General features: G+C 36.7%; 1 protein-coding gene across 12 annotated transcripts in view; it reads left to right on the forward strand.

Annotated features, from left to right (window-relative positions):
• The first annotated feature begins 1,060 nt into the window (after positions 1-1,060).
• LOC126760767 (uncharacterized) overlaps positions 1,061-16,364 on the forward strand; it is a 33,305-nt gene continuing 18,001 nt past the window's right edge. The window contains exons 1-3 of one of the 12 annotated variants that reach the window (XM_050476651.1): positions 1,061-1,159; positions 1,467-1,828; positions 6,468-7,922. In XM_050476651.1, coding sequence (XP_050332608.1) covers positions 7,862-7,922 — 61 coding nt within the window. In that variant the 5' untranslated portion in view covers positions 1,061-1,159; positions 1,467-1,828; positions 6,468-7,861. The other 11 variants (XM_050476652.1, XM_050476655.1, XM_050476653.1 and 8 more) reach the window with 11 other exon arrangements.

Consider the following 16,364-nt stretch of genomic DNA (forward strand, 5'->3'; position numbering starts at 1 on the left):
TTTTGTTTTTGTTTTTTATTTAACAGTAAAAGAATAAAGTACAAGTTTTGTTGTTACGTATTCTTTTTGTTTTCACCTAAGCTATCAATAAATATTGTAACGTTTACCTGATGACTGTTTATTTAAGAGTAATTTGACAATTTTTTGAAAGTTGGGATGAGTTGCTTAGCGTATGCACAGCACTGTATGTATATAACCCTATATCTATCTTGCATAGTTTTAGGTTATACATACAACCGTTAGGTGAAAAAACATATTCCAATTTAAGCCATTCCATCAAACATTTAATGTTTTTTATTTATGTTTATATGTTGTATTGTAAGTATTTTCCATAACGTGCACAGCTCTTCTGCAGCCAACTGCAATGTTAATTAACCAGTTACGTTCGCCGGTAGTAGCCTTCAGAACTTTGCAGGACTTCGAGTGGTCAGTGGTCTGCTCAGTGTTGAAACGCCAAAAAGTGGCCACTTAAACTTTTATTATTTTACTTTTAGTGGGTTGGTTGAATTTACGTTCCACTCAAGTGGAAAATGGCACACGTACACAAACGCAATAAAGGCATGTAAAGGCTGTGCTTTGTGTTTAAAAGTAACCGAAACGAGAAAGTAAATTGATGCTACGGCTGAGGTATGCGGGAAAGTTTGTGTGTGTGTGTGTGTGTGAAAGTGCGCTGAGCTTTTTGCTAAAGTAATGAAGAAAGCTCACAAACACACACATTTATGCATACACGTGTAGGTATGATTACAGCAACTGTTAGCAACAGCGCTGACGTTTGCCTGCAATGTAAACAAATATCACGGAAGCATTACACCGACTGCAAGCACATACATATACACTTGATACCATATAGTACATACATATGTACATATATTAATATACATACAGGTATAAATGCATGTATGTATATCAGCAAGTTTCAACATGTCAGCATATGTTACAACATGTTGGTTGCAGCGAAAATTAACTGTTTTGTTCGACTTTCATTTGTTCGGCGCGCATCGTGTTCGTTTGCGTCGTTGTCGCTGTCGGTAACGGCGAATAACGGCATCTCAATGCAAATAACTTAATACGAGCAGCAGCAGCTCACTAAATCAGTCAGTTTCTTTTTAAGCTTCGCCTCAATTGGACGTTTTCGCAAGGACTTGGTCCCGTTGACTGGGTATTTAACGCGCGCGCTTCAAATATAATAATCAAATAAGCAAGGATTCACACATATACATATAAAAACTTGCAAAAAATCATAAAAATTATTAACGAAAATAAAGTGCAAAATGTTTTTGCGTGTCTGTGTGTGTGTGTCCTTCGTAGCGCGTCTGCTTTTGCGTCCATTCATTGCACGCATCTGCTCCTTGCAATGCCTTACTGCTTACATACATACTTACGTGTATGCAGGCGCATTTGTATGTGTGTGCGCTTCTTAGGAAATTTCGTGTGATTTAATTCGTGCATTGTTGTTTTTATTGCAGTCACCTGCCAGCAATAAACTCGCATTCCATTTGACATTTCGGTAATTTTGCACACGCTGTAAATATTTGGTGCACAAGAAGGAGCAAAAACAAAAACAAAGCGAAAATCAGAAAAAACAAAGCAAAAAAGTAGAAGAAAAATCAAAGTCAAAGCGCAAAAGCACTCAATATAAATATTATATGAGAACAGTACAATAAAAAGCTGCAACAAAAACGCGCTTTGTGGCAAATGAAAGAAATCAGGGTCACGCATGGGCGAGAAAAAAGTGAGTTGGCAGGCAAGCAGGTCCTTAAAACCAGAGTAGGAAAAGTACTCAACACACATTGTAAAGCGATATAAGCAACTACACATATATACCTATGTAATATGTATATATATTATATACCGATTTATGTACAAGTGCATATTTGATGTGCTGACAAAACACTAAAAATTAACAAATAATTGCAGCCAAGCGAAAAAAAAAATTAAAATATAAAGTTAAATATCCATATTTTTACATGCCTTGCCAATAAAAACACAAATGCGTTAGAAAAAATCAATTAATATATACATACTTACATATATACGTACATCTATATATATTTATTATAAAGCGCGTGCGGCACGCATATCCTTGCAGTTCGTTGAAGCTGTTGGCCAGCTAGCAGGAAGAAAAAAACGTCAATAATGCCAACTAGTCAGTCGTAAATTGACTGATTGACAGTTAAATAAAGGCCTGCAGGCTGAGCAATCAATGCATTGTAATGGCAGTTAGAGTGAAGCATACTCCTTTTTATATTAATTAAACTACTAGAGAGCTGTAGTGCTTCATATAATAAATAAATCAAAAATTTACATACACTGTAACAAAAAAGTATTCGGAAATTGTAAATAAAACGTAAAATGTTTAATTATTCATCAATATTTATTTTGTCCCCATCAGATGTAATACACTTATGCCAATGATTTTTCTAGTCCTCGAAACACTTTTCATAAGCACTTTTTTGGAATGGCCTTTAACTCCTTCAGCGAATTTCGTTTTATCTCTTCGAACTACTGAAAATGGATTGCACGGAGCGGCAATTTCAGTTTTTGGAACAAGAAAAAATCACACTGAGCCAAATCTGATGAATACGGCGGTTGATCGATGGTATTTATTGCGGTTTTGGCTTTGAATTCGGTCACAATCGTGGCTCGATGCGATGGTGCATTATCCACGTGTAAAGTCTATAATTTTTCCGCAATTCCAGCCGTTTTCAAGGCATGTTCTACCGCCAACTTCTCAATACGGTTAGATAGAAAGCCTTATTGATCGTCTGTCCCGCCGGAACAAATTCATGATGCACCAAACCACAAATATCGAAAACATCAATGAGCGTCACCTTGATTTTTAGGCGCCTTTGGCGTAGTTTTTTCGGTTTGCCTGGTTTTTTTTTTCTTCCATTCCGATAATGGCTCCGAATTTGTACGATCAAGCATGCCCAAAGAGACCTGTACGACGTAGTAGAGACGGTACTTTAAAAAAAAAAAAATCAGTTTTATCGGGACGTGTCGCGCAAGAACACGTCTCGCACCCAATATATCCACAAAAATCATTCGAATGGAATTGCGAGAGAAGTCGAGCTCTCTTACCATCTCTCTAACACTTGCCAGACGATTTTCAAACATATCCTTTCCTTTTTTAATATTTTCAGCAGTTGAAGAGATCGAAGATCGTCCAGAATGAGGCATGTTTTCAACGATCTCACGACCGTCTTTGAAGGCTTTGTACCACTCGTAGGCATGAGTTTTCGATACAACTGAATCACCGTAAGCCTTTTCCAACCTTCACAATGATTCCGCGCACAAATTCGGTTAGAAATACAAAATTTGAGGCAAATTCTTTGTTCGATATTTTTATCCATTGTAAAAATCGCAACTCACTACTGAGGTGTACCGACTTAAGCAGTTGCTGTAAACAAACTGGATGTCAGATCGCGCTCATTTTTGGCATAGAAATTAAGGACAGTCCTACCAACTTAGCCAAATTCATTTCACTTACGCTTGGTTGTAATTAAACAACTTCCGGGTGCTTGTTAGTCAATCCGCGACCGGGAGATAGATACATATGTATGTATATTGGAATTTCTGATGAACTATATTTGCAATAAGGCTGGTGTATTTGGTCATGAACATAAAGAGCTGCAGAGCATAATGATCTCTGAACTAAGTATATTACCGTTTTCAGTCAGTTGTCCTAACAATCACCCACTTTACCCACGCAACCTACCAACTAACCACTATTTTATTTACTTATTTAGTACATTACTTGCCTCCCTTCTTCATTATCTCTAAATCCTCGGATTATGTCACAAATAGTTGCATTTCATTTCACACTGCTCTACTCATGTCGTTGTGACTGCAGTGGCATTGGTAAAATAATAAAAAATATTGGTAGGCTCTAGAGGCGCAGCTGCACTATAACCACAAAATTTACGGTGCATTTGCTGCAACTCACTTTCCGATTGCGCCAACAGTAGAAGATAACGGGCCAAAAAGGAATGTGCCGCACATACATATAAACTTAGCTATATTTATACATATGTAAATATATACTTATTACATAGGGTATATACATACATTAAGGTGAGCCAAAAACTAACCAATCCTTTCGATTTGCTAAGAAAAAAATATCCCTGCAAAGCAGCTTAAAACGCATTTGTACAAATTGAAAAAACTACGGTATCAATCATCTGAAAATTAAGGATATATCAAATTCATACATATTTAAGGAATATCGAGCAAAATTTTGGAAGAAAAATTAAATATTTTCGAATTACAAGCTATCTGTGACGGTTCTCCGTGATTCCAGCTTTCTACATGATTTAAACCAAAAAAATTTTGACTAGAAGATATGGTACAGATAGAGTACACTCGAAATGTGAAGGAAACACTTCTCGAACCTGCTAAATGGCGGAAGTAATACTGCGACAGTGGAAGAAGAACCCGCACCAACAATCTTCCGCGACAACATTGTCGTCCCACTACTCGACCAAGAGGAGGTGAAAATAGCTCTAAGTCGGCAAGTCGGCAACAAAACCCCAAAAGCCGATAGATTACAAGATGAGCTGTTTAAAGCCAGCGGCGAGATGCTGGATAGGTGCATGTTCCAGCTGCTAAGCATGATTTGGTCAGATGAATACATGCCCAATGATTGGAATACGAGTGTACTCTGTCCTATCCACAAGAAGAGAGATCCCGCAGTCTGCGTAAATTATCGTGGAATCAGTCCTATTAATATCGCATATAAAGTTCTCTCGACAGTATTGTGCGAAACTTAAGTCCATTGTAAATAAACTTATTAGAACTTAACATTGCTGAAGACCTGACAAATCCCCCATAGACCAAATTTTCACAATACGTAAAAACCTGGAGAAGACTTTTGACAAACAGAGGGATACTCATTACCTTTTTGTCGACTGCAAAGCTACTTTCGACAGCACTTATAGGAGCTGCCTATTCGACACCATGTCTAAATTTGATATCCATGCGAAACTCATACCGCTATGCAGCATGACGGTGAGCACGACCAGCAGCTCCGTGAAAATCGGGAAAGACCTCTCCGAGCCGTTCGATATCAAACGATGTGTTAGACAGGCTGATTTTCTTTCGAGCGTCTGTTTGAATATAATGCTGACCGCTATTTTGAACCGATGTGGCACTGTATACTCTAAAAGTAACATGCTACTGGGATACGCAGGTGATAGTGAAATCATAGGCCTTAACAACAGAACCGTCAGCGTAGTATTTTCAAGCCTTTAAAAAGAAGCGAAAGAGGTTGGACTTATGGGTCTACTGAACTGCGTCACTGTTGACAGCTATAAATTTGAAAAAAGTTAAGGACTTTGTACATCTCGGAAGCAGCATAAATTGTACCAATAATCTAATGCTAGATATAAACCACAGAACAACTCTTGCCCTCTATAAGTCTCTCATTATTCTTATCCTATATTAAGCACAGAAATATGGACGATGACAACAAGAGATGACATGTTCCTCGCAAGATCTTTGGTGCCGTTCGCGTGAGCGATGAGTATCGAAGAAGATGGAACAACGAACTTTATACGCTATAAACTCTATAAATGCTCCACGCGAGAATCTCCTTCGATTCGAGACCAACGTAGGGGTGCATGTCTGACGACGTCCTTTTTGACCTCTTTGTCCAAGACTAATTGTAGGGCTGGTTCATCTGCTTCACAGTTGCCAGGAATATCACTGTGTCCTGGAACCCATTGCAGGTTTATCGTAAAAGAGGATCTTAAATCCACTAAGAGAGCAAGGCATTCTTTTACTATCTTCGATGAAACCTTAATAGGTACACTTTAGTGATTTCAAAAATGCTTGCTTATCAATTGCTATTCCACGCAGCTATGGAAAAGAAGACAGTATGGGGGACCGAATCTATGTTCAATTCTAAAGGATCACGAAAATTCGGGGTATTGGTTATAAATGTACTTTCCTAAATATCATAGAATGTATCTTATTACAGACGAGTGTGAATTCAGTCTTCGCTTAATTAATTTAAAATTCGACGGCACCTTGGACTTTGTTGTTCTTTAGCCGACTTAGAGCTGTAGATTGTTAGCATGGGTTCTTCTTCGTCCGTCACAGTATTGCTTCTGCCATTTAGCAGGTTAGAGAAGTGTTCCCTTCACATTTCGAGTGTACTCTATCTGTTCCATATCTTCTAGTCAGATTTTTTTTATAGGTTTCAATCACTAAGAATCATCGTCGGAGATCGCGTGCAATTCGAAAAATATTAATTTTTTCCTTCTAAAATTTTGCTGGTTATTCCTTAAATATGTATGGATATATCCTTAGTTTGGAAACGATTAACCCATAAATACGATAAACTAGTTTTTGGCGCACCCTAAGACATACGAACATCAAAGTATATAGTATGTATGTACGAGTATATATGTAAAAGCGTCTCAGTGGTGAGCGTCTGTATCACTTTGGCTCCATTGAATTTCTACCAGCCAAAACAGCAGCCAACAAAAGCACCACAAATGCACAGTTACTTGTGTAAAGTAAATAACTGCAACTAAAAAAGTGCAACGAAAACAAAAACAAACCATCTAACGGTCAGTGAATACGATCAATGCCAAGTATAAGAAAAACGAAAATCAAATAATAACAGAGAAGTGCGAGCACAGAAAGGCAAACTAAAGTAACAAAAAAAAGCAAAAGTATCAAATGAACAACAATTTGTATGGAAGGAATGTCTGTCTGTCTGTCGCCGTTTGTGTGCGCATTGTTGTGGCATATAATTTATAGAAATTGAATAATTTAAAGTGTGTAGGCAGTTGTGCGGATGGCGGAGTGTGCATTAAAAAGCAACACAAACACCAACACACAGACACATACATACATATATGCAGCAGCAATAACGATAGTTGAGGCAGCAACAACAATAATAGTTGAGGCAACAACTTAAGTGCAGCAACAACAATAGTAGAACAATCATACGCCCAGTCACACCTCAGCGCCATTTAAGAAGCTGTGCGCGCCAGGGCGACACTTCCACAGTGTCTTGACGAACGAATTCCACGCATAACAAGCACACTGCTGTCGTTTAATGAGATTTACGGTATTTAAATTGACACTTGTGCAGCTAGAAAAATTATATAATATGTTTATACATACATATATGAACATTATAATAAAAAAGAGTGCCACTTGAAGTTAAAAAAAATTAAAATCGAATAAAAAATTATAAAATATGTATATAAATAAGCAAGAAAAAAAAATTAATGAATTATATAATAAATTTCTTATATTAAAAAGTTAAAAAAAATCTATAAATTCTATACAAAGAATTTCGTGCTAATTCCCCTCACTGTGATATAACTTATGCAGCAGAACATAACCTACAAAAAAAAAAAATTCAACTTAAATACAAACAAACTACTTTTAGTACCTTAATAACATAATAAAGGCAACATTTGAGCGCGCCCACATATTTACTAACATACATATGTACATACAAATATATAAAGCATATGTGTATAAAATTATATAAACTATATAAAAGAAGAAACTGACAACCACTCGACTTTTATGCGCAATTTGTCGTTTGATTATATCTTACAAACACACAACAACACAAAGCACTCCCACACATAAGCATTGTTCAGCTCCGTGTGACGAAAAAAATAGCAAAAAAAAGTGGAAAGTGGAAATAGAATAGAATAGCAGTAAATTTCCATATTAAACATCACCAGTGCAAGTCACTTTTAAGTGGCGCCCCCAGCTAACAGCGGCAGTCTCCAGTGTCGTCGAGCGCAAGTGAGCAGGCACTTCACTTCACCTCTCATCGCCGAGGAATCGCAAAACTTGTTGCCGGAAACTTGTCGTGGTGCGGATAAGGACAATGGAGTCGCAACACAAATCGGTTTTCATGCTACTCTTCACTCTATGCCTTACATTAAGCGGTAATTATACAGAGATTTCTTTAATTATCTTTTATAATGAGAAATTGTTTAAAGTAATCGTTAAGATTATACATATGTGTGTTAAAACTATTTTGTTAGGGGTGGCAAATGTGGGAATTTTCTTTGAATGCAATTTTTAGATTTTTAGTATGCAAATGAACATATTCATATTTTTTATATCGCTTGATCTTCTTGACCACAAAATTTTTTAAAATAATTAATTAAAAAAAATGTATATACCTAAAAGGTTTGACAAAAAATTAAATAATATCGTTTGGTTTATAGAAAAATTCTGTTTTCGCACATATTAGTTAGCACAAATATTCGGCTTTATAAAGTAACCGTAAGGTCTTCCACAAGTAGTCGTTATTAATTGAATCTGCCATTTGTATTCCCGAAAAAGTTTCGCCGGGTGCAGTCCACTGTTTCGACTGTTGCCTTGTACTTGCTCCAGGCTTTTCTGGAAATAAACATACACGTCGAATCAAGGTTACTTAATACGGGAAAAAGATCTTTTATGTCTTGCAACCTGTTACTACAGAGTATAATAGTTTTGTTCATTTATCGGTTGAATGTATCACCTAAAACTAAGCATTATAGATATAGGGTTATATGTATATAGATAAAAGATCATGTTGACGAGAAAAGTTGAAATCCGGTTGACTGTCCGTCCGTCCGTCCGTGCAACTAGATTCAAAATTTAGATATGAAATTTAGTATGCGGGTTTCCAAGTACAAAAAAATTTACGAGTTCGTAGATGGGCGTAATCGGTCAACTGCCACGTCCACAAATTGCCATTAACATAAAGCTTATCAAGTGCCATAACTAAGCACTAAATTAAGATATAAACCTCTAGACGCACTTTGGCACAGGGAATCGCAGTAGCAAGGGTCATCTTTTGTGCAAAAATTTTTGAAAAAGTGGGCGTGGCTCCGCGCTCTAATAAGTTCAATGTATATATCCCCAAAACCACTTAAGCTACAACAACCAAATTTGCTTAGCGTAAATATTATAAAAGCTCCTACTGACAGTGCGAAAAATCGAAATCGGAAGATAACCCCGCTCACTCCCCATTTAAAGGTACTAAAATTGCAATAAATCAATAACTAATAACGACAGAGACATTAAATTTTACCACCGAGATGTTATAAGAGAGCTTACTAGCAGCTGGTGTGAAAATTGGACGATGGGCGTAGCACCGCTCACTTTTTGTTGAAATCCCATATTTCGGGACGTGAGCAACCGATTTCAACAAAATTTTGTGGGTGGCATTTTTTTACATTCTTATATCACAGTGTGAAAATGGGTGAAATCGGACCACAACCATGTCTACTTTCCATATAACACAATTTTAAATTCCACTTGATTCGTTCAGTTTCCAGTACACAAATCAAGAAGCAATTAATATAATGGGATACAACTTTGCACGAATAATGCCTTTAGTGTATGCCACTTTATGACGACAAGTTGTTGAAATCCAACCAAAACTGTTCAAGACCCTAAGTATCGAATATGTGGACACCAGTATCTATAGTTGATTTTTGTTCGAAAATATCGGTCAATGTGTGAGATATACAATTGAAATTCAGACAGAAACTTTTCCTGACAATAGTATTTCTGTGTATCGAAAATGGGTTAAATCGAATCATTACTTCCCTTAGCTCCCATATACCTAATATAAAGATTTTTGAACTTCAGGGTGACCTTTTACAGTTTTTATCGGCCAATATTTGAGTTATCTCAATGAAAACAAGAAAAAACGTTAACTTCTGTTGCACCCAAGCTAAATACCCTTCACAGGTGCATTTCTGTTAGTAACTATGTGTTCAGTTTGTATGGAAGCTATATGCTATAGTTAACCGATCTGATCAATTTCTTCGGAGATTACATTGTTGCCTTAAAAAATAATATATACCAAATTTCGTGAATATATCTTGTCAAATGTGTAAGTTTTCCATACAAGCATTTGATTCCGATCGTTCAGTTTGTATGGCAGCTATATGTTATAGTGGTCCGATATCGGCCGTTCCGACAAATGAGCAGCTTCTTGAAGAGAAAATGACGTTTTCAAAATTTCAAAACGATATCTTAAAAACTGAGGGACTAGTTCGTATATATACAGACAGACAGACAGACGGACATAGCTAAATCGACTCAGCTCGACATACTGATCATTTATAGATATACTTTATAGGGTCTCCGACGCTTCCTTCTTGGTGTTACAAACTTCGTGACAATCTTAATATACCCTGTTCAGTGTATAATTACAAAACGTCTTTTACTCATAACAGACTATCTTAATGCCTATCATAACAGAGTATCTTCCTGCCTAAAATAACTAAAATTGGGCGAAAACTTGAGCCAGCTTCCACTATTATAAGTATTTCCGAACATCCGGCCGACTTTGCTTCATATGATTGGTAATAACAATGGGTTTTTACAAAAGTAGACCGATAGGGTCAGCAAACGTCGCCATATTTTTTTCTGCTCTTTTGACATTTTTCTTCAGTAAGGTTTGCCATTTTATCCTGGAATGATATGCGATCCAACAACGAGTCGAAATTACTAAAATTTATTACCGAAATTCGGAGTCAGTGGCCCCAACTTTTAGAGTGGGGTTTTCAATAAGAGCGCTGCAAAAGTTTTTTTTTTAAATAAAACAAAAATGGTTTAGAATATCAATGAAATTCTTTATTCCTGTGAAAGTACAAACGTACACGCTCCATGAATCACCATTACATCCCGAAAAAATTACGGCTTGATGCGGTTTATGGAGCGGCGGCGTCATTGGGCCGTGCTTCTTCCATGATTATCAAGACCTGCACGTTATTGTGAATGGGAATCGCTATTGCTCAATGATAACCGAATATTTTTGGCCCGAATCGGACGATAAAGACTTGGACAACATGTACTTCCAACAGGACGGCGCCACAAGCCACAAGCGAATGTCACAATCGATTTATTGAAAACCAAGTTTGATGAATGTGTTATCTCTCGAAATGACCAAGTCAATTGGCCGCCTGGCCGTTTTGCGATTTGACGCCGTTAGACTATTTCCTGTGGGGCTACGTCAAGTCTATGGTCTATGCCAACAAGCCAGCGATGATTGATAAACTTCGTACGAATATCGAACGTGAAATTGCAGCTAACGGCCGATTTATGCTTGAAAACCGTCGAAATTGGGTTCAGCGTCTGGACTTCTGCAAGCGTGCCCGTGGTAGCCATGCAAAAGAAGAGTTCCATACATAATGGCATCAAATTTAATTTCACAGAAATAAAGAATTTCATTGATATCCCAAACCGTTTTTGTTTTATTAAAAAAAATGTTATAGCACTCTAATTGAAAAACCCGTTATATGATATACCTTAATGAAACTCTGGGAACATTTTTTTGGTATGTGGCATGATAATAGCTAATAGATAAAATCTGGTCGATGCTACACCAACTCGCATGTACTACGTATGATATTTTTCGTTTTTCTAACAAACCTTATGCTGAATATATCGATTAGTGTATAAGTTATATAGATTATAAGTAGAGATAAAATTGTTCACATCCCGATCCCCTGTTTGACGTCTAACATCTTAAGGTTTTACCCTGGCTTTGATTCTACCATAATAGTTTGTTACTTTAAAAGCGACTTAAGTAAAGATTCCACTCTGGCAAGTTTTACATATTTAACTGCAAATTAATTAATTTTTAAGAGCTCTGAAAGCAACCATGCTCATATTAGATCAGCGAATTTATAATTATTTATAAAACCACACTACGATATACTAGTAGCATTGGTAAAAAAAGACCCACTGGGCGTATGAGCAACCTCTGCGCGCGACTTAATTTGCACATGAAACTTCCGAAATCCATAAATCATAAAGAGGTTTCAGTTTTGAATACAAAATCGCATGTAAAATTAGATTGGAAAAATATGAAATAAAATATCAAAGTACGTATTTAAACTAATCATAAAATAATTCATCAACAGAATCATTACAACTGAAAGTTTTAAAAATACATATACTAAATTTTATATAATTTTATTTTATATATAATAATATTTTTACATAATTTTTTATTACAACATTTTTGGAGTAACTTTAAATCAAATTATATTCTTATAACTCAATAAAAGTAGAAGTAGAGTTTCTAGAGCTATTCACTTGCTACGGAGTTTAAACTCTGCAATTTACTCATTTCACTGAGTTTATTAGAGCACAAATCACAGCACTCAAAATGACTATAAAGCAAGTTCCATCAATATTTTAAAGCTACAGAGATGGAATACTTAATAACAGCATTGACCTTATCATAAATTTTCGATTTTGATTTAGACACTTTGGGTGAATATAATATGTAGATATACATACACACATACACATATCGAAAACGTAACTCTTTCGCATTCTAAGTGGCATTTGCTGAAGCCAATTTCGTAACTCCATAAGGGCACGTCTGCCCAACCGGCACCGCTTTCATATTTCATTTATGCCGGCAAAGCACACTCTCTTATGGTTGTTGTTGTAGTCGCAGTATTTCTAGTATCCCTAGAAAATTTTGTTGCTAGCATTGAAAATGCTAAAACTAAGAAAATTCCAACAATAAAAATTCGGAAAAAAATTAAAAATAATAAAATCAGAAGTACACGGCCATGACTCTCGTGCAACATCGTGCTAACATGCAATGCAACGGCAAATACGATGCAATTGCAACTGACAAGGTAGCCTGATTGTTTGCGAATGTCGACGATATGTGTGCACATGCATGCATACATACAAACACTTGAATGTAAGTCTGGCATTTCATAGTCTCTTGCAGTATATATGAAAATAATTTGTCAGAAAGTTTTTGAAGTGCAGGAAATTATAAAATTTCTGCATTCTATAAAGTCAAAGTTGGTATTCAATATATTAAGGTGAGCATGCATATGTGGATATTTTAGCTTTTAAAAAATATAGAAGAATATCTGATGCTGACATTTTTCAAATATTAATTGAGAACATTCACTCGACTCGAAAATATCTGTCTCGGCTTAAAGCGCACAATATATTTACTTTTAAAACTATTTAGTAAATAATTTTGAAAAATGATAATGAGGAATACTCGTAAGATAGATTAATAACGAGCAACCCAAACGAAAAAGTTATTAGGAGCCCCCAAAAATTATTGTTAATGTTAGATTGTGACTTTTTTCTAACAAATTTTTGACTTACTGAGAAAAAAAACCAGTCGAAACTCTCATCTACATACTTAAATACGTTTTAGAGATTTTGACGAAGAGTGATTAGCCTAATTATAGCTAGCAGTACGAAGGCTTTGAGCTATAGATATCTGTCTACAACCAGCGGATACAGTGAAATATCTATGGTTTATCCTGGACAGGAAACTTTTATGGAATCCGAGAGAGAGAGAGAGAGAGAGAGAGAGCAAAAAGTATCGATTGCTTTGTACTGCTGTAGAGGAGCCATTGGCAAAAGGTGGGATTTCTCAACAAAAATGGTTCTCTGGCTCTACAACACCATAGTCAAGCCTATTATGTTCTATGGAGTCTTTATGTGGTGGAGGGCTCTAGAAAAGGCCACATTTGCAAATAAACTCGAGAGCGTTCAACAAGCGACGCTTATCAGCATGTGTGGTCGATTAAGTTCCACTCAAACCACGGCACTTAACGCCATCTTGAACATATAGCTCATAGACTTCGTCGGAAGGTGTATGGCTGCGAAAGTTGCTGTCAGACTCAGATAACTAACACGTAATCAGACTTCAAAAAAACACATGTCTGACCACTCGGAAATCCTCACTCACTTTGACTTCATAGAGTCGCCAAACCGAACTCTGGCGGCTCCTTCACTGCCAATATACCGGCGAGGGCAGTTGTGGGTGGGAAGAAGCAGTTGAAGGAGAGGGACAGTGAGCTTCTGTACGGATGGGTCAAAGCTTGATGGAAGGTTGGTGGAGGGACTTACTGTCAGGAGCTCTCTATCAGCAGGAAAAGTCACCCTAGAACCGTTATCGGTAGAATTGGAGCGGGTCGGTGCTCCCGTATCCTCGTGTATTCTACTACTAGATATCTGGGATTCGCGGAAACTTGGCCAACGCAGGGCCACCATCGGTACATGCGATGACGCAAAAGCCTTTTGGCCCAAGATCGATAGCAAAAGATCTAGTGATACCTTTGTTCTCACTCAGGCTAGCCACCCCTGGGTGCGGGGTTTTTAACAGTAAGCCTGGGAATCCTACCAGACGCCAGCTGCAGAATATGTATGGAAGAAGATGAGGTGAAAACAACTCAGCACTTGACTGGCCCGCATATGGGATCCCATATCAGGTATCCCATAGAACTGGCGGGAATGGAAATTAAACGCCTGTGCAAACCTGTACTGGCTACTAAGCGCTTTGCTAATTTATAAGTTCCACCTTCTTCTTCTTCTTTTTCTATGGCTACATATAACAGTCCGCACGCGATCTTTGATCAGCCAACTAACCTAACTCCAAAACGATTTTACAACAATTCTAAATGATTCTGCAACCTGATTCCATTGGAAGCACTATGTTTCAAGCAAGCTCGTGTATACAAATCTTGGAAGAAAGTATTTTTATATGTTCTATTTTCGCATGCAGTTCATTCAAATATTATCATATGATAATTTCCAAGAAAGAACCTAAATTATGTAGTTCAAGTGTTTGGAGTTTAGGAGTAATATTTGCATTTCCCTTGGTTTTTAAGAACAGAGTATCAAGTCAACTTGCCTAAAGAGCCATACCTTTAAGCTTCTTCCTACAGATCTTAGTAATAAATATAGTATCACACCCCGAGAAATAATTTTACTTGTAAAACCGTTTTTAACAATAGCTTCGCCATACTTGTATGCTCTGGTTGCAAGAAAGCCGCTCCAGGCTATTTTCTCCAGAAGTAATATATTTCAGTGGACCGTTAAATCCATAGAATACTTTATTAGAAATGTATAAATTATCTTTGTACATTTAATAATAATCCTTTTAAGGATATGATGAGGTTAGATCACTAGAAGTTTCTCTCTACAAATATATCTCTTTAATTCGCTTATATATATCAGTATTCTATGCGAAGATATAAGCTTCCCTACTGGGTCGAAATGAATTTAAAACTGAGCTGTGTGGATTTACCGAAGAACTGCCGGTATTGGGGCAGCTTTAGAGTGTTGAAAAACGACATTACACTGAGAAAACTTGTAGAAAGGAAAAAAATTTAAAAATGTGCCTTAAAAGTGGTTAGTAAAAAATTTAATAACTAGAAAAAAGAAACTGCAACTTATTGGAGTATAGGACCGCAGGAAGTGCATATTCTAGAACAAAAATGTGGACTACCGGATTGAACTCAATCTCCCATTAACTTTTCAAAAGAGCTATGTATTTTGGTAAGGAAATCACTACAAGAAATTCATTCAAGATTAAAAGTCGAGGAGTAATTAAAATTCTGGCATGCGATTGTATTTACAGCTTATGACTATATGACACTGGCATTAAACTATTAAAATAAATACCAGTAACTCCATTTGCTGCTTGATTTGTATTCAAATTGTCTTGTGGAACGGTTGAACCTCCCCGTTTAAGTCACTTTTATGACTTTTTAGAGGCCACATTAAACCGCGAAGTCCTTCATATGCAGCAGAACATGCCACTCAATAATAAAAGATTGCAAATGATACTCACATCAGCTTCTACTATAATGAATGCTCGCATGAAAATCGCGTGCCGCACTACATATTTTAATATGGTAATTGTTTGAGAGAAAAAATAATTACAAAATTGCACACTGTCACTAGAATTATAGTCATTGTTGCTATTCTCGGATAGGAATTTCAAATAACTTTTCCCAGACATGGCAACTATCTTCTAATTCTCACCCATAAATAAAACGTTCATTTAAATAAATGACAACAAGCGGGCATGGCACACAGGCATAAATGCATATATAAACATAAGAGAAATAAACATTTGCTCTAACGCTGGGAAATCCGAAAAGAAAGTCAGTAGGCATTTCATACGTGGTTGTTGAACTAGCAATTAGTAACTAGTATTGGACTAGTTCAATGGTGATTTGTATAATTCTATCTGTGCTTTCACTATTTGGTGAAAAAATGCCATAGTTGATAAATTCGTCTTCTTTACTGGAGATTCCAAGTGTAGCCAGGTTCTTCTCCACCTGGTCTTTCCAACGGAGTGGAGGTCTTCCTCTTCCTCTGCTTCCAGCGGCGGGTACTGCAATTAATACCCCAGAGCTGGAGTGTTTTCATCCAGTCGGACGACATGAACTAGCCACTGTCTCTTAAGTCGCTGAACTATGTCAATGGCATCGTAAATAAGGTGACATTTGAATTTAAACTGCGCGCGTCGAAAGATTTGGAGAATTATTTTTTTTTAGGTTGGTAGTACTGTCAGTCACATTTATGTCAAATTTCATGTC

Source organism: Bactrocera neohumeralis, chromosome 5, assembly GCF_024586455.1.
Source record: "Bactrocera neohumeralis isolate Rockhampton chromosome 5, APGP_CSIRO_Bneo_wtdbg2-racon-allhic-juicebox.fasta_v2, whole genome shotgun sequence".
Taxonomy (NCBI): Eukaryota; Metazoa; Arthropoda; class Insecta; order Diptera; family Tephritidae; genus Bactrocera; species Bactrocera neohumeralis.